At 31.5% G+C, this 18,789-nt stretch overlaps 3 protein-coding genes across 8 annotated transcripts in view; 2 read left to right on the forward strand and 1 right to left on the reverse strand.

The window, feature by feature from the left end:
• Window positions 1–18,789, forward strand: part of LOC103833097 — a 1,138,500-nt gene that overhangs the window by 390,014 nt on the left and 729,697 nt on the right. The window lies entirely within an intron of this gene.
• LOC103833123 (TLC domain-containing protein 5) lies at window positions 77–2,293 on the forward strand. The gene is made up of 5 exons (XM_009109220.3): window positions 77–376; window positions 474–614; window positions 710–829; window positions 1,417–1,512; window positions 2,031–2,293. The coding sequence occupies exons 1-5, from the start codon at window positions 149–151 to the stop codon at window positions 2,139–2,141; spliced, it is 696 nt and encodes a 231-aa protein (XP_009107468.1). The 5' UTR covers window positions 77–148; the 3' UTR covers window positions 2,142–2,293.
• Window positions 7,858–18,760, reverse strand: LOC103833124 (DNA replication licensing factor MCM2). 3 transcript variants are annotated; one of them, XM_009109223.3, is made up of 17 exons: window positions 12,030–18,760; window positions 11,771–11,949; window positions 11,556–11,701; window positions 11,301–11,475; window positions 11,002–11,221; window positions 10,688–10,895; window positions 10,454–10,588; window positions 10,172–10,363; window positions 9,918–10,090; window positions 9,662–9,850; window positions 9,471–9,587; window positions 9,301–9,385; window positions 9,058–9,201; window positions 8,852–8,965; window positions 8,573–8,755; window positions 8,335–8,496; window positions 7,858–8,245 (listed from the first exon to the last, which is right to left on the reverse strand). In XM_009109223.3, exons 1-17 carry the CDS (start codon window positions 12,251–12,253, stop codon window positions 8,120–8,122), a joined length of 2,772 nt encoding a protein of 923 aa, XP_009107471.2. In that variant the 5' UTR covers window positions 12,254–18,760; the 3' UTR covers window positions 7,858–8,119. The 3 variants fall into 3 exon arrangements, with proteins under 3 accessions (XP_009107471.2, XP_009107470.2, XP_009107469.2); XM_009109222.3 differs by having other exon boundaries at window positions 8,852–8,977; window positions 11,556–11,695; window positions 12,030–18,759; XM_009109221.3 differs by having other exon boundaries at window positions 8,852–8,977; window positions 12,030–18,756.

The following is an 18,789-nucleotide window of genomic DNA, read 5'->3' on the forward strand; positions in this document are numbered from 1 at the left end:
CTACATTGAATCCTCAAGTTCCCAACTAACATACAACCAATAATGTCAGCATATTAACAACACTCACACCGGTCTTCATCCTCTCTATATTTCTTTCGTCATTACAAAATAACCAATATAGTTTTTGGATTGAAAGAAAGAAGATAACATGGAGGAAGAACAAATAAGAGTCGTAAAGATAATAGTTATTGGAGTAATATTATGGGGTGTGAGCTTTATTCTTACCAGAAGAATCTTCTCAAGCTACTCCTTCGACTTCAGCAACCGTCTTCTCTCAACTGTTCACGCGACAGTCGCTGTCACTTTAGCAACTCTCTCTGTTCAAGATTGGTCTTGCCCTGTTTGTCCTCGTGCTTCTAAGCCATCTCCCCAACAGGTTTCTTAACTACATTATATGTTCTTAATTATTTTTAAATTATTATAGTAACTCGTTTTGCACGTGTAACACAAACTGTGAAATGAAATACAAGCAGATGGATACAATGGCGTTTTCATTGTCGTACATGATATACGATCTCATATGTTGTCAGTTCGATCAAGTGATCAGCATGGACAATGCGGTTCATCATTTTGTCAGCATTCTTGGTTTTGTTGCTGGATTTGCCTACCAAAAGGTATCATTGCTCTTTTTTATCTTCTTTTTATTGTTATCTACCAGATACTATATGAGATTTGGATTACTAATTTTAGTATAAAATTAATTTGGAAGTCTGGATCTGAGATCATAGCTACACTGTGGATAGCAGAGATATCGAGTCCTTTTTACCATTTAAGGGAGATTCTTAAAGAGATTGGATACAGAGACACCAGCGTCAATCTAGCAGCCGATGTGAGTATTTGCTACACTTTTAATTTTGTGTTCTTACAATTTCTAAACGATAAATTATTATTAAGACAAAATTTAAAAGACCATACAAAAGCATAATGAAGTATTGATATTTTTCAAGGAAATTCGTTAGAGAAGGGACTAAATCAGGAACTAGAGCAGGTTAATGTACTTATCTACCGTCACCAGTTCAAGGCTAACTGCAAGCAAATAGATCCTATTCTTTCAGAAAACCGAATACATGTTAGAATCGGTTAGGTGTATAACTCCTATACAATTATGAGATACAGTAAACAAAAGTGTGAAAATATTTTTTTGGTGTTAGTTTTTTATTGAAACCCATATAAATTCTTGAAGCATGTAGTATTCTTATACTTAAAATTGGGAAGCAACATTCAGTTACAATTATTAATAAATAGATGGTTAGTTGTTGAAGATTTCATTGTTAGGTAAGGTCCTTCTGTAAAACCCAAATCTACTTATTTGTTCTGTCAGCATTTCAGTCCTTTTAAATCTACTTTTGTGTTAAGCTTCTAAAAAAAAGTTCTTGACAGAAAAAAAAAGTTATTACTTACATTAATTGATGATAGGTGTGTTTTGCCACTATTTTCACATTGGCGAGAATTGTGTGTGGACCCTTTCTCGTTTACGTAAGTCTAACGGCTGATAATCCCATCTTCATCAAGGTATTCTCTTTTGTCTTTCCCAACTACCCAGAATTTTTTTTTAAAAAAAAAGAAAAAAAACTACCCAGAATTTTATTTTTATTCATTTTCATTCTCAACAATATATTTAAATTTTGTTAAGAATTTTTCTTAAAATGAAATTTTAATTTTATAATTTTTTTTTAAATAGTATTATATATAGTAAATTTCAAAACAGAATGGTTTAAAATTATTCTAATAATCAATCATAAAATGATGTATTATTAGTTTAAACTAGAATGTATTTTTAATGTGTGAAAATACAAAATAACTTATATTTAAAAATACAGCCTGATATATATTTATATATTATATATTTCGTTTTGGTTTTACATATTTTGATTTCAAAAATTTATTCTTCATTTGGATTAACATGTGAAAGACAACTAGCTTTAATAAATAACAGAAAATTATATGATGTTAGTTATATCGATCTTAGTTAAAAAAAAATTAACTAGGATGTGTTACTCTACTCATAAGCTTTTCTTATTTTCTTACAGGCAATGGGATCCGGATTACAACTCGTGAGTATATTTTGGTTCTATAAAATCTTTGGGATGATGAGATATAAACTATTTAAGAAGCCAAAGTCAAACAAAAAGGCTACCTAGGCAGAGACGCAAAAGTTGATTCATACAATTGTTTTCTTTCTTCTTTTGTATTTATATACATCGTTTATATATTTTAAATTAAAATGTAGCAGATGAAAAATAAAGTTAAAAAACCAAAAACTTATAATATAATATAAATAATTTATGATAAACTGAAACTTAGTTATCTATATTATTAAAATAGAATAAATCTTAAAAAATCTACTTACATAATATTGTTAGACCATTTCATTAGACTATTAATAGTTTTGTTTTACCTTAAATTTAGACTAACAATATATTACCATATATTTTTCTAACAGTAATATACTCAATACTAATCTTATGGAAACCTTAGAAAATCTTAAGTAATGTAATACTAGATTTTGATTTGCGTTTCGATAGCGCGGGTTTTATGGGTATACGAAGTTAGATATGAGATAGTATTTTGAGTATATTGTGTATTATTATGTTATAAAGTCGTATTATATTGAATACATAAATTTGTTTAAAATTATATAACTTATGTATAAGTTTATTCGAGATTTTTATATACACTCTTATGTAAATCTTTCTTAAGTATGAAAATTTTACCCAAATTTGATAAACGAACTAAACCAATACGTAATACAGGTTGAGGTTCGGGATTGGGAAAAAAATACCTATTAGATTTTTTTGGATCTGCGGGTCTATGTTGGATTCCAGGTACCCAAAGTACCCAGAATTTTTTGGTTCATATTATGTATATTTGAGTAATTCATATATGTTCTCAGTATAAAAATATTATTGTAAAATTTGGATTCGCATTTTCTGTTATAGTTTCAGGTTTTGGGTAAAATTTCAAATTTTAAAAATATATTTAAAATATTGGATTTTTTTGGTTATCGGGTAAGATTTTGGTCTTTTACATATTTATTTATTTCTGGTATTTTTTTTATTTTGGGTATTTTCGTGTTTTGATTTTTTGGCTTTTCGGATTCTTTAGATCTTTTTGTCCAAAATACTCGAACCGAGCAAGACTCATTACATATCCAAATTACATAGTAAATTTTACAGATACTTGAATTATTGACTCAAATTGACCTGGAACTAAAAGGAACTGATCTGAACAAAAAAAATTCAAATACCTAGTTGGATATAAATGCCCAATATCCAAAAAACTTGGACCTGAAAGAAACCGATTTATATTTGACCCGAACATCCGAATGCCCAAATCTAACATTTCATTATATTTTGTAAATTTTATAAGAGTTACATTTGTTCAATTGGTGAAACTTAAGATTTATTTGAGAGGTTTTTGACTAATTTAATAGTATAGATTAGTAGTTTTTTTTTCAAACGTCCTTCATCGTTCACATGGATGCGGAGTTGCCAATTTGGTTTACAGAGTCAACATGAGTCTGTAAATTCTTGCTGTAAAAAAAAAAAGATTTGTAGGTTTTTTGTTGAACAGTAAAAAAAGATTTATTGTGTGTTTTGATAATCTTAAACTTATCTTAAATACTAAATTGTTATTTATCAATAAAATAAAGTTAACCTAATATATAATTTTTAAACTTATCTTAATTATGAAGTTATTGAGACCTATTTAGAGAAGAGTATAATAAAGTGTACGTGATATTATATTTTCGTGAACCAAATTTATGTGGTCGTATATATAATATGGTATAATAAAAAAATATGGGTCCAATAAATAAAATCTTTGACTAAATGATTGTTAGAGAAATTTAAGGTAACATATTGTTTGTCCAAATCAAAATAAAACCAAAATATTATTAGTTAATGAAATGGTCCAAACAATCTTTTTAAGTAGATTTATTAAAACTGAAGTACACTTTAGTACTGTTTGGAAACATGAATAGTAGTATAACTGAGAATTATTTGGAAATGAGGATAATAGTATTACATTAATTGTATTTCCATATTTCACTCATATTAACAAATTTATTAAATATATTACCTAAAAAATATTTCACATCATTAATTATATTTCCATAATAATAATAGTGTAGATTTCTATTTAGTAGTTATTCAATATTAATTTTGTGCTAATTATAAAATTAAAAAAAAGTAAAATAATTGAGTTTTGCATAAGGTTAAATGTTTGGTTTAATTTGTTTTACAAAAACATTTTTTTTTAATTTCAATCGGTGGAAAACTACGTAGCCAAAAACATAATTCAAAGACATGTTTTGTGAATAAAATCATAACTTAAATCGAAATAATAAAAATAAATTACATTTATTGTCACTTAATTTTTCACTCAATATAATTGTCTTACTAAATATAAAACTCTTTATGTTTCACTTAATTTAGCAAAACACATAGAAAATGTCCTTTTATTAGTTTATAAAACCAGTTAGACATGAACACTAGATATCCACTTAGGTACGAGTTGTTCCTTTTGGGTATCGTTTTTTTTGTTTTAAAATTACTACATCCTTGAATATTATAAATTTATGTGTAGGTTTTGAGTTGGATCAGTTTGAGTCTCGATGAGTTCGGTTCTGATGTATATGACCCTAAAAATATTTAAATAACCAATGTATTTGAAACGGGTTTGGATATTTTACCAAAAAATAACCATATTATCCGATTCGATCCAGGTCTTTTGAATAAAATTAGTTATATTACGACATATCTAAAATATAAAACACTAATTATGAAAAACATATATAAATATAGTGTTATTTTAGTAATTTTATTAATTATAGTACTTTAACAATATATCACATCATTAATTATATTTACCGTAACAATACATCAAATCTTTAATTATATATACCATAAAAGTAATAATGCAGATTTTTTATTTATTAGGTAATAATTATTAACTTTGTGCAATTATAAAGAAAAAAATGTAAGATAACCGAGTTTTGCATATGGTTAATAGTTTGGTTTAATTTGTTTTACTAAAACTTTCTTTTGTCTTAGTTCCAATTGGTGAAAAACTACATAGCCAAACACATAATTCAAATACATAGTTTATGTGAACAAAATAATAATTTAAATCAAAATAATTAAAAAGTTTTACATTTATTGTCACTTAATGTTTCACTTAATGTTTCACTTCGTGTAACTATTTTACTAAATAAAAAAATTCTTTCTATTTTTCTTATTTTTGCCTAAAATATAAAAAGAGTTTTTTTTTTAATTTATTTGCAGAATCAGTTAAGTATGGACATTTGAATACTCACTGAAGTACAAGTTGTTTATTTCGAGATTTTCTTTTTTGGTTTTTGAAATTAGGCGCCACTTGGATATTATAAATTTATGTATGAGGTTTGAGTTGGGTCATCCCGGGTCTGAATGATTTTGATTATGATGTGTAGAAACATTAAAATATCTAAATAACCCATCTATCTGAAAGGGGTTAGTATAATTGTACCAAAAATAATCTTATTACCCAATTCAGTCCAAATTTTTTGAATATAATTAGTTATACGACGACACATCTTAAATATATAACATTAATTATAAAATAACGAATAAAATTTTATAAAATCGTAAAAATTAACACCCGCACGGGCGTGTGGGTCAATATCTAGTTGATGTTTATGAGCTTTAGCAATTGATACAGCCAATATTATTCATAGTCCAAATTTATTAAAACACTTCTTACCAACACGTCACTTATTAATCCCAATACCAAAATGTGAATGATAAAATCCCAAAACCAAAACGTGACTATTGAATCCCACTACAAAAACGAGTGTTCCTTGGTGCACCAACCCTTTAACATCAATCCATCATTATATGAAACTATTTTAATACTGTTAAAAGAGAAAAAATTTCTCTTTAAAATATGTTAATATTTGAGACGTTTCATTCAAATAAAATACTGAAAACGTGGTTGTTAAAATTCAAAAATTTAATCATGTTATTGCGTATCATTTAAAAGGAAGTTGATTGTTAGAATATATTTTTAGAATATATTGTACTTTGTTAGGAATATTATATATATATGATTTGTATGTCAATTACAGAAACAATTCATTTGTTATTTTGAATTTTGATCCACACAGTATACTATATAAGGTAAATAAAAAATCAACATCACATATTTAAACACCCTTAATATTTATTATTTTCCCATATAATTTCACAGCATTTAAAAACATAAACACCCATAACAATTTCGGTACTCTTTTTAAAATAATAAGTTCTTACAAATTTATACTATTAGTACATAAATATTTTTTTAATGAAAATGTCAAAATTCCCAAAAAAATCGCTGAATTTATAAAAGAAATTTAATTCTCACGAAATAATTTTTTATATCCATTAATTTAATTCATTGTATCTATGATCTATTGAAAATCTCATTCCAACAATCGTAATTTTATTTTAATTGATAAACCTAAATCCATTGTTTGTTTTTAAACAAAGTAATATATTATCTATATAAAATTGTAATAGTATTGATGATTACAAACTTATAAATTAAAATACATAACATAAATACAATGCACATATTTTATATGACAAATCAAATAGTTTATATACTATTATAAAGTATATGAGAATTTTAATCAAAATAATATCAGTTACTATGGGTTTTTAGTTTTTTTACTAGGTTTTATCGAATTTTAATTAATAGATTTTCATTAAATCTAAATTTTATAGAAGTATATCAGTTAGTAGGACCTCTAATAAAATGCTATGTGTTGAACATAAGTTAATCTAGAATATATACGGCCAACGGGTTTACCGGTTTGACTGTAGGTCCGAATATTAAAACACTACTTCTTCTTTGGTTCGGTTTTAAACCACATATGTTCTCCTACTAAAGAGTTAAATCATTTGTTAGGCTATTTCGGGTTTTGGTTAGGTTCCGTAGCAAAATAAATATAATTAATATTTGTAGGTATATAATTTATATTTCAAAAAATCTGGTTACCATTTGAGATTTTGTTTTAAAAATATAGGATCTGCTCGGTTATTATGAAATCCAGATCAATGTTGGTTTCATTTACCAGTTTGGTACGATTAAGTTCTCCATAAATATAATCAGATCTTATAGAAATTCATTTTTTAAAAATATTTTATTTCATAAAAATCTGTATTTTCCAAGCGCGTAGATCAAAATCTAGTTTGTTGATTATAAAATCAACATGTTTCTTTGTTTATTATAAACACCAAAGTCCAAGTTCTTTTTTGTCAGAACAAAGTCCAAGGTTATTACAATAAAAAATGGGAAATTGCACCCAGTGACTAAGAAAAAAAACAAAATTAACTAAATAACTAAAAACACACTATCTCTCCCCTTTTATCTTCCTATCTCTCTCTACTCTCTCTCCAGAAAACTAATTATGTTTATTTTATTGGTTATTTCACAAATAACCCCATAAAAAATTTACTAAAATCATAAATCATACATCTTTTTATTTTAGTTAAGACTATTTGTATTTATTTTGTTCTTAAGAATATTTGTTTTATACAATAATTTTTTTACTAAAATCATAAATTATACATTTTTATTTTAGTTAAGAATATTTGTTTTGTACAATAAAAAATGACTAAAATCATAAATCATATTATAATATTCTGATTAAAATAATTTTATTTTTTAATAGTAACTTTTTATATTATTTTAAAATAAAAACTGTGTTTCATTACAAACATTTTTAAAATTTATATTTGCTTTTCTGTTGGGTCTCTTGAAATTTGGTATTAAAAATATAAGTGACGAACATTGAGCATTTTGGCTATTTTAAAACATTGGAACTTTTGGCAATCTTCTCGAAAATAAAATTTTTGTATATCTTAAAATACCAAAATCTATAAGATTTCTGTGACCAACTCAAAGCCGGTTCTAATTCGTCACAGAGGTGCCTAAGGCTCAAAGTTTAGATTTCAAGGTAGACAAACCGAGTTAAAATCTTAGAACAACTTATGATCTTCACTTGAAACGAAACAATCTTCTAAAAATCCAACAATATTCGAATGTCTAGTGAAAACTCAAGTAGGTTTTTAGTAGCCAGAAGCTTTTGCCTTGTTTACCAAGTGACTAGCCTTCTAGGAAATTTGATCACTCCTAGACCATGATCCAACTCGAAATGAGCTTTGGCAAAATCTTTGCTCGAAAAGAACGGCCGTAAATCTGCGAGGTCGTATTCGTTGGCCTGCAATTGTAGACACAAACAGTTATAAGAACCATACTTCTATCTGTATAACCAACCCCATATGGCTTTTAGAATAGCATGAACTTTACCTTCGTCTGCAGCTCCTCTATCTTAACTTCGATCGAAGATAGTCCCGAGTTTGATCCCGTAATGATTTCTTCAAACTTCAAAGCATTCTTCACTAGCTCTTTCAGAAGAACGAGCAGCAGTGAGTTGTAGTCCTTTTTGTATGTAATGTATCGTTTAAAACTCTGCACAGGATTAACCGAGTTTTCATCAACGCAGATATCAGAATCCGAAGAAGCTCACTGAAAAGTTTGTGCATACCTCTCTCAGGGTTCTCTGAACACCGAATTTCTGAGTTGATATGAAAGAGTCAAGCAGGACACGAATGGCCATGTTAACATCATCTTCTGTGACATACTGTCTAAGGTGCATCCTAGCATTTGCTTCAGACATTCGGATCATTGACTCCAGGTGCCTTGTCGCAATAGAGACCCCTTGTCCGTTCTGAACAAAAGATTAAGCAGGCGAAGAGATTATGCCGGGATGATGTTTTGAGAAAGACGGTAACCATCAGTACCAATTAAAATCATGAACCCTTACCATTGATTCTCTTCTTAGATTAGCATAAACAGTTTCCAACTTCTTGGCATCAATTTCACTCAGTTTAGGGAATACATACAACTTCGAGTATGTTAAGTATTTCCTAAGCAAGTTCTGGGGAAGAACCTGCAGAGAATACAAGAAAATAACACTGCTGTCAAGACATGGAAACATCAATGAAGCAGCTACATTTGAAAATCACAAACCTCGGGATCAGAAGAACCGCTAGATCCATGATTGTCATCTTGGGGCTCGCTATCATCCATTTTACCACCTTTAGGTTGTGATTTGAAGTGACTATTGACAACAAATTCAGCAAGCATGTCATCTGTCACTGGGTCAACCACATCCTGCAGCCATATAATGGGTGTAACTCATGTCAATAACCAAAAAAAGTTTAACGTAATCAGTGATCACAAGAATGAGAAGCACATGTATAGAAAAAAGACCTTGACAACACAAAGGATATCAAAACGAGAAAGGATCGGATCTGTCAACTCCACATTCTGTGCAAATGATTTGGATGAATCGTACCTGAAATTGTAATATCACAAACATATATAACAACACTCATAAGAGAGATTAGTCAGTGGATTGGTAGCCTTTGATATTTTTGTACCTTCCACCAACTGGATTAGCTGCAGCAATAACAGAGCAACGAGCTTGCAGAGAAGTAACAATTCCTGCCTTCGATATACTAATACTCTGCTGTTCCATGGCTTCATGGATGCTCACCCTGGTAATAAAACATAGACCATAAGCATCATGTTCTCCAGCAAAGGTAAATTAAAATTAGTTGTATTTTGTTACCTGTCCTGATCATTCATCTTATCAAACTCATCGATAAGACAGATTCCTCGGTCAGCAAGTACAAGAGCCCCTCCTTCAAGAGTCCACTCCCTTGTAACTGGATCCTTGTGTACTGCTGCAGTCAGACCAACAGCAGAAGCTCCCTTCCCAGTCGTGTAGACAGCTCTCTGGCCCGTTTTCTCAACATATCTAGAAGAAAATATTTGCTGTTAGTGGAATGCTCGTTACAGGAAGTCAGAGAAGAAAATATACTTACTTCAGAAATTGTGATTTTGCTGTTCCTGGATCTCCTAGTAGAAGTACATTAATGTCTCCACGCAGTCTGTGCTTCCCTTTAATGTTTTTCTCTTGGCCTCCAAACATCGCAAGAGCTATAGCTGTCTTGATATCTTCGTGGCCATATATTGACGGAGCAATTGACTTAATGATCTGCGAGAGATATTGAAATAAAATTAAGCGTGGGATGAACTTAAAACTTGAACAAATTCAAACGATTCCTACCCAACTTACACGTTCAACTATACGTGGATCCTTGGATAGCTCTTCGATTTGAGTCTTGTCTTCCTGTGTTAGCTTGTATGCAGAGAAGAGGTCTTGCTTCTTTGTAACATAATTTGCCTCGACCACAGTGGCAAAGACAGGAAACCCATTCTTTGTGTTCAAAGACAGGTCAAAATTGTTGGTATATATGCCAGTAACCTCCTGCAAAACATGTCATGCAAGATAAAATCAATCATATATAATATACAGGTGTGCACGTATTCTAATAGAGTAATGTATGATAGAACGTACAATTTCTTCCCCAGGACGAGCACAATCAATAAGGTCATTCAGCAAGATAACTTCCTTGTGTCTTGGAAGTCGTCCAGCAGGCACTGTTCCTGGAGACTCTTGGATGGTAAGCTTCTGATAGTTCCTGTATATCGTCTGAAATAAAGAGAGTAATTAACAGTGTGGTACTTCTCATTCCAATCGAAAGCTAGCTTACACTCAAGCTCATTGATAGAGAGACTGTAGAATCCTTACCTGTTCGACATTGACAGTAAACGGTCCTTTTGACTGGCATTCAGAACAAGAACCAACTTTGACTTCTGAATACGAGTTTTGGAAGAAAGGTCCCAATATCGCTCCACACTTGTTACAATCATATTTCACCTGCTGAAGCTGAGGAAAGACACCAGAACGCCTCGTGACAACTCCACCAATGCGGATCATTGTGTTAAGATGAATCTGCCTGACAATTCAAAAAGAAAAACAAAAAGGTTTAATTCGAAATCTTGTGAATGATAACAAACCCATATCCCTATCCAAGGGGTTAATAAACTATATTAGCTAGCTACCTTATGTTCCTAATCTGATCATTAACTGGTAGATTAGTAACACGAACATAAATCTTCTGGTGAATATTCTTGTAGTTTGGATGCAGATCAAAGATGACCTTTTCTGAAACTTCCTCCATGACTTCGAGAACAGGTTGTGGAGCATCCGCTAGCCAGATGGCAATATTCGGGTGGACATGTATGAATTCTTTGTAATCGATTTCTAGACTGCACTTATTAGCTGCAAAGGTGAATCACAAAACAGTTCAGAGATGTAAAGATTAAAAGAACTTAATGAAGAAGCTACAGCAGAAAAGTACCTGAGACCATTTCATTAATCAGACGAACATATTCTCCATTCTCACTGTTTGGTTTGACATAAGTGAGCAAGAAGTCTCTGAACTTCTTAGCAATGAAACGACGCACTTCGTCTCTCATAACCCATTCCCTCAGACTGCCTTGGATACGATACATCTCAAACTCTGCTTCATCATCCTAAATGTATGAAGTTACAATAAAAATTAACACTATCAGTACACTCTGAAACTAAAAAAAGATAGAATAAGAGTTGGTACCTCATCTTGATAATCATCTGTTTGATCAGTCATTGAGACATCAGGCAGTGGGGAACTTGGGTTTCCATCAGGATCACGGCCATTGCCTCTTGGTGGAACCGCAGCTCGAGCCCTCTTCGAAGGTCGATAGTTCGAATCATCTGAATCTATAAAATTACATCCCAATTTGTAAAAATTTGCAATTAAGGTTTATAATAATAAGTAAAAGCAATAACCATTATCGTGAAGGAGATGAGGAAGCTTGCGATTAGCGAGGCGAGTTTCACGAGCATCGAGGACAGCCTCAGCGGCGCGACGGTCAAGCGCAATCTGACCTAGACCTCTGTTGTCGACGACGGAATCATCCAATCCAACAGACTCATACTGATCTTGCTCATCTCTTTTCTCATAATCTCTGCCAATTTCGACGAGAAAGATGAAGAAGAAGAAGAGGAGGCAAAAATAATCTAACACGAAGTGAAAATGCGTGCTTACTGGTGGAAGTTATCGTTGAAGAGATCTTCTCCTTCTTCTTCTTCTTCTTCTTCCTCGTCCTCAGGCTCATCTCTTATGACTTGCGGATCTACCTCGGCTTCTTCTTCATCCGAGAAATTCTCGGAGTTCTGGCTTGTACTGAAAGGTAACTGGTCGGTGTTGAACCCAGCGGATGAAGGTGAAGCTGGCGACGACGGCTGATTGTCTGAATCTTCTCCCGCCATTTTCTCTCTCTCTCTCCGGCGCCGGGAATTTAGGGCACAATAACACTCTGTGTTATCAGATTGTATCCTCGATTTAGGCGGGATATCCTCGCGCCAATTTTACAAAGGCAATGGGCCTTTCTGTATTGTTGTTTGTGTAGTTGCGCCAAGCTGTATTGATTATTAACTGTGTTAAAAAAAAGATAAAAGTGAATTAGGCCAAAAACCCTCTGTTTCATAATACTTTGTAATAGTGCACAAAGATTAAAAAAATTACGTTTTTTCTAAAAAAATATTTTAAATATATAATTTAAAAATCAGTTGACCAATTATTAAATATACCGTAAAATCTAATTGGTTGAACAGTTTTCAATAAAATTAAATTTAACCTTAAATTCTCAAAACTTTATGTAAACTGAAACAAAATAGTCCTTCTAAAACATCATCTATTTTAAAACGGATGGAGTATAAAATTAGGAAAATATCTATAGCAGTAAAAAGTTGAATTTTAGTATAGTGTCAGAACATTTGAAATTAGTTTGTGCATAAATAAGGTTAGTAGAGAGGTATATCAGGCGTTATTAGTAGAGTTGTGAGATATATGGTAATAGTGATTAAGCTAAAGTGTAGTACATCGAATCAAGTAAGGTTAGTAATGATTCATTTTCATCTATCATATTTGCAGAATTGAGAATAGTAACCTTAAATTTTGTGAATCCCTGCTGTTTCTAAAACCTTTTTTCAGACCATTGTCTTATATTTTGCTTGAGGACAAGCAAAATAATAAGTTTGGAGAGTTAATAGACCTTGGATTTTACTCATTTTTATCTATGATTTACATATTTTTTAAAGCATTTTATATGTATTTTGGAGTCTTTTAGAGTATTTACAAACTCATGTACCTATTGGAGTAAAGTGGTGATTTTGGAGAAATTTTGAGCTTTCATGGAAGCATTGCCGAAAACATCAAAGTGAGGTCGATTATTGAAGAAAACATCGATCAACAGATCAACATCAATTTCGATCGACGCCGAGCCATATGCAAAGCCAACTTAAGGAAATTACGAATTTTATCCAGAAGTTTCATGATTTGCACCATAAGTCCCTGGCCGCCTATTAAGCTATTTATTAGGGGTTTTCATGTTTTACCTAGACACAAACTTTTAGAGAGATACATTTTGGAGAGGAAGCCATTTTCTACACTTAGCAAGAGAGCTTAGGATTGGAGAGAGAGATATGAATTGCATAAACATAGAAGATCTTAAACTCCCTTGTTCTATTACTCATAGTTTGTTTACTTTTCATATTTATATTATTGAGTATTATTCAGACCATCATAATGTTTCTTATGAATATGTCTGAGTAGTCTTACTGTTTGATTTAGAGTTCTTCAAAGGTTGATCTATGTACTGCTGAATTGAATATTAATTAGAAAATTAAATAGTTCTTCATCTAGTTGTTCTTACAGTCTAGCCTTGATCACCCCGAACTTAGATCTTAGGATTAATTGGCGCAAGCGGAAGCTTGGTTAATTACCGGAAACTAAACTAGTATGATCTAATTAACTAGATACACCTGAAAGTTGGTCTAGGAGATTAGAGAACCTATTAAACCCATTTGTATAGTCTGCTAGAATAAACATCAATCGGCGTAACGACAGTTACATCGATTGACGTTTTAAAAGGTGTATCGATCGATATTCATATAAAATCATCGATCGAAACTTTTTCTTGATTAACAAATGGAAGTTGAGATCAGAGATCTAGACAGTGGATAATCTGAACAAACGAAAGTGGATAGATTATAAATTAAGTTTGTGTTCAAGAACAATTAATATTTATAAACTCATAATAATTCATAGAAGACATACTTGTCATACCTGAGAAATCACCTGAATCTAGCTATTCATCTTTAATTGTTTAAAACCTAAAACCAATCATCTGAACAACTACCTTGTTCACCAAACTTTAGCTTCATTTACTGCTTTAATCATAACCGTCTAGCATTACTTCAAAAACTTCAAATCTATTGTGTAATCCCAGAGTCTTTGTTGATTTGATCCCTAAGTACTACATCTGAACCTCTTATTTGAGAGAGTAAAAGTCACTCCTTAGGATAAGTTGGGTGATATCAAAATACCAAGTTGAGAAACTTTGGCGATAAGGGTGCTTTTAGTATCCTTAGAAACTCGTGACTGTTTTACATTGTAATTACACATAAAAGGTATGAAAGGTACTCGATCATTGTTTGCTCTCTTGATCAGTCCACCTGTCCTTTGGCTTTGGAGCCAGTGTTTTTTCATCAGTCATCATCGTAGGAACATACCAACCTTCTTCCACTGCAGTCCACACATCCTCGTCAATTCCTCTGATCAACTGTCGCATTCTTGCCTTCCAATGACCGAAGTTACCACTGTCCAGCATGTAGGTTTCTGAATTCCAAATAGTTCCTTCATGGTGTCCATGAAATCCGCAGGATCTTAACCTGTTAGTAGTATGTGATACCACAGAGGTTTCCCGCTCTGATACCAAATGAAAGTTCAAAGATCACCAGAAACAGGAACACAAACAAAAAACACCAAGAACGCTTTATTGTATATTAGAAATATGTTAAACAATCTTCTTAGATTTGTTTAATCCGAATTACTCTCAGTCACACACGACTAGAGACGGACCAATTTCTAATCTCTCGTAATGGAAGCACGAGCTGCACTAACAAGTCACTCGTCTTTCTTAAGCTCACAAGAACAAACCTCTTGCTCTAGCTCTTTATCCTCTTCAACGCTAACCTAAATCTACCCAAGGTAATCAGGTTAAATACCCTTAGCACAATATCTTATTTTCCTAATATTGTGATAAGCCCAAATCTTCCAGATCTTCTTTGATTCACGCCAAAGTAATATCCTGGAACCAATGAGACAACGACACGTCATCGGCTCATAACTAACTTGTAACGGCAAGTTATGCATCCATTAAAGCGTGTAACACATCCTCTGTTTCAAGATCCGTCAAGCTCCTTTTCCTGAGCTTACAAAATCTTTAAAAAAAGAAAAGCAAGCTTTTCACATAGAAATTATTGAAACCAAGTGACTGTACGCAAAATACTGATGGGCTGTTAAAGAAAAACAACTTACAAAAACCAACAAATTCCAGGACCTGAACAAGAAAGACGATATTCTCTTATGTCTTCTTTCAGCAACAATGCAAATTAATTGAAGTTTAATCTTTGTGAGGTATTTCAGAAGCAAAGAGAGTTTCATGTTTTTGTCTATGAGTGATTATTATTATTATTAGCAGTTGGGAAGCTAAATCTGGAGTTAGATGTTGTGGATCAGATGATTTAACTCACATTTTCGTGAATCACCATTTTACTACCTAATCATGGTATCTAATCTTACGTTTTTATCTTCCACTTTTAAAATTGACAAACTTAAATATAGGGTAAACAAGATTTTTTAAACTCTACTTATGTTAATCAAACGCTATTTTACTGATTTAGTTACATTTGTAGAATCAATTATAATTGAAAATTTTAGGTAGCCTAGTGGACTGTTTTAATAATCACACGGATAGGTAGAATGCTTCATATGGACTGTTTTAATTGGTTGATAAGAGAACACGCGGATTGACATCTAGAAAGTCTCAGCCATAGATAGCTTTTTTTTTTTTTTAACTCAGTATCTCGTTCATTCATCCAAATCTTAGTACAAAGGCTTTTAACCTCTACAGACTTCGACCAAATACAATGATGTAGTCTACTATAGATAGCTAATATCCTTGTTTTGGCAGCTCACTTGCCATTTTCTTTTGAAAGAATTACATTGAGAGATAGTTTATGAGTTTTATTAACACAATAAGACACTTATTACTACTCAGACACTTTTTTCTAACTAAATTTCATTTTCACTCGTAAACTAACTAAATAACATTGACAGCTAATACTCATTACACTAACTAAAATAAAGTGGGATTCTGTAACCTTCTTCTTCCTCTTTCCCTTTATACTTCTCTGTAATTTTCGGAAATGAAATATGATTCTTCCAAATTCATTTTTCCAGAAAAGTTATCTTTAATCATTGTCTTTTTTCCTAAGCTATATTTTGAGATATATGAAGATACTTGACTGATGGTGGTGTAGTGATGCGTATTCGACGGCAACATCAACGGTAGAGACGTTGGAGACTCTCGTCTATACCATAAACATCTTCTCGCCACTCTGACTCATTATTGCCATGAATTAGGATTGAAATCTATCACATTTGGGTAAAAATACATAAAAAACAAGTTGAGAATGTAAAAAATCGTGGAAAATAGGCGAGATATGCAGAGATTAAGGTTTCTGGTCGACAATGGCTAAGGAAGAAGATGAGATTATTTTTGTAATTTTGCAACATTAAAGAAAAAAAGTCGTGTGTACATTACATTCAAACTGTACATGTGTACACTTAATTTTGTATTATACATCAAAGTGATTGTGTACACATTTTTGGCTTTTTGTAGGTTTTCTATCTAAATAATTAAGCTTCTGCGACTTCATGAACTCACATAATGCTAACACAATGTACATGTGAAGTTTTTTCTTTCTTCCCATGTACACGCAGGGTCGAAGCATCCTTGAAATCTGACTGAACCTAAATATCATCATTCATACCTTGTTTAAGAACTTCTGATTAGTGTGTGTGTTTTCATGCTAGCTTTATGGTTGGTCTTAGCTTGATTAATTTATGGTTGTTTTAAATATGTACACTATCATATTTCTCGTACACATGTACACCACCATATTTTCTTTACACATGTATGCTATAAGACCTTATCACACACGCACAATGAAGATGAATTGAATTTTGTGTATTGTTCATCAACTCCGTTGTCGTCAACGATACTGGCAAGAAGTGCGATCTGCAATATCAATGGAAGAGTATCACATTTTTGCAATTTTGGTCCTCTAGTTTACTGTTTCTTTCATAATATGCCTCAAACTTCTAATCTGATCAAATTGCTTCACAAATTTACCTCAATACTTTTTAATGTTGCAATCTGGACTAATATACAATCAAAATGATTAAAATATTTAAAACAAAATGCTAAAAGTCATTAAAAACATGAGATATCATATATGTACACATGAGTAGTTTTTGTATGTACACATCAAATATCATTATGGCCCATAGTATTTCTCTTTTTACAAACAATAGTGAGACATGATTCAAGTATATATGTACATCAAGAATATATAATATTGTACATGCGTACACCAAATATTGTACATGTGTACATCCATAATATATGTCACATAAACAAAGTCAGAAATATAACACATATGCTATCAAGATCTAAAGTAAGTCTCATTCAAAACAACGAGAACATTTTTTATTCACGTAAACCACGCTTCCTTGTCCTTATACCTACAAAGACAAATTTATCACTTTAACATGTACATGCGTATACTAACATTATGTACACATCCACGTGGTCATCCAATGTACTTGTGTACCCAAACATGTGTACACTAACATTATGTACACGTCTACGTGGTTATCCAATCTTAAAAAAAATCTTTTTTTAATGAGTGGCAATTTTGTAATAATTTCATCTTTTTCATATCATGGTTTTCTGTGTTTTCTGCAAATATAACTCACAACCGCCGTTGATTTTTATAATGAAATCTTCATTGGTTTTGCGTTTTACCTTTAGAACTTACAAATATTATATAGATTAACCGATTAGAATCCAAAACCAAGAGAAAAAAACAGAAAACAAGTTTTAATTTCAAGCTTTGGCATATTATATCCAAATTGCCATAGCTCTTCTCCACCAAATACTTATATATCGGTTACCCAATCGTCTACACTGTGATATCACCGCGTCTTTTGTGGGATCGGCTGAAATTACGATCATCGCAAAAGAAATTTTTTTTTCACTGTTGAGAAATGTGAATATATTGCTAGAAATAAAAAGTAATTGTCTGCTTTTTGTCAATTATAAAATTTAATATCATTTAAAATAAGAATTGGTCAGCACATAAAAGAAAGAAACTAGAAACCACTATTGTTAACAATTAGTTAGAAACAAATATGTAAATAACCTATAAAAATTACTTTGGTAGCTGAAACTGACCTATAGTGTAATAAAAACATGAAAACTGACTTTGAGTGTTAATAACTCTTTTCTTTTTTCCATAAAAACCAGCACATTGGTCAGCCTTCGTTATTGAAAGAAAATTCTAGCAATTTGATTGTTTGATTTCAATATGGCTCGTTCCAAGCAAATCGCTAGGAAAATCACCGGGGGAAAAGTTCCAAGGAAGCAGCTTGCACCTTAGGCAATCTATTTCTGAGATTTTAGTTTATGTTTAGCTTGTTGGTTTCTATGTTGTTGAGCATTTAATTCTTAGTTTGTTTAGGTGTAGTCTGCGTTAATATAGTACTGAAGGTGTTGGACGAAACATCACAACGAGAACTCTTCTGGTGCGTGAATCTCCATGCAAAAACATTCATCCCTATAAGCAAAATCAAAAGAACAAAAAAAAAAAGTGATCAAAGAACTCAATAATCAAAA

Source organism: Brassica rapa, chromosome A08, assembly GCF_000309985.2.
Source record: "Brassica rapa cultivar Chiifu-401-42 chromosome A08, CAAS_Brap_v3.01, whole genome shotgun sequence".
In the NCBI taxonomy this organism is placed as follows: Eukaryota; Viridiplantae; Streptophyta; class Magnoliopsida; order Brassicales; family Brassicaceae; genus Brassica; species Brassica rapa.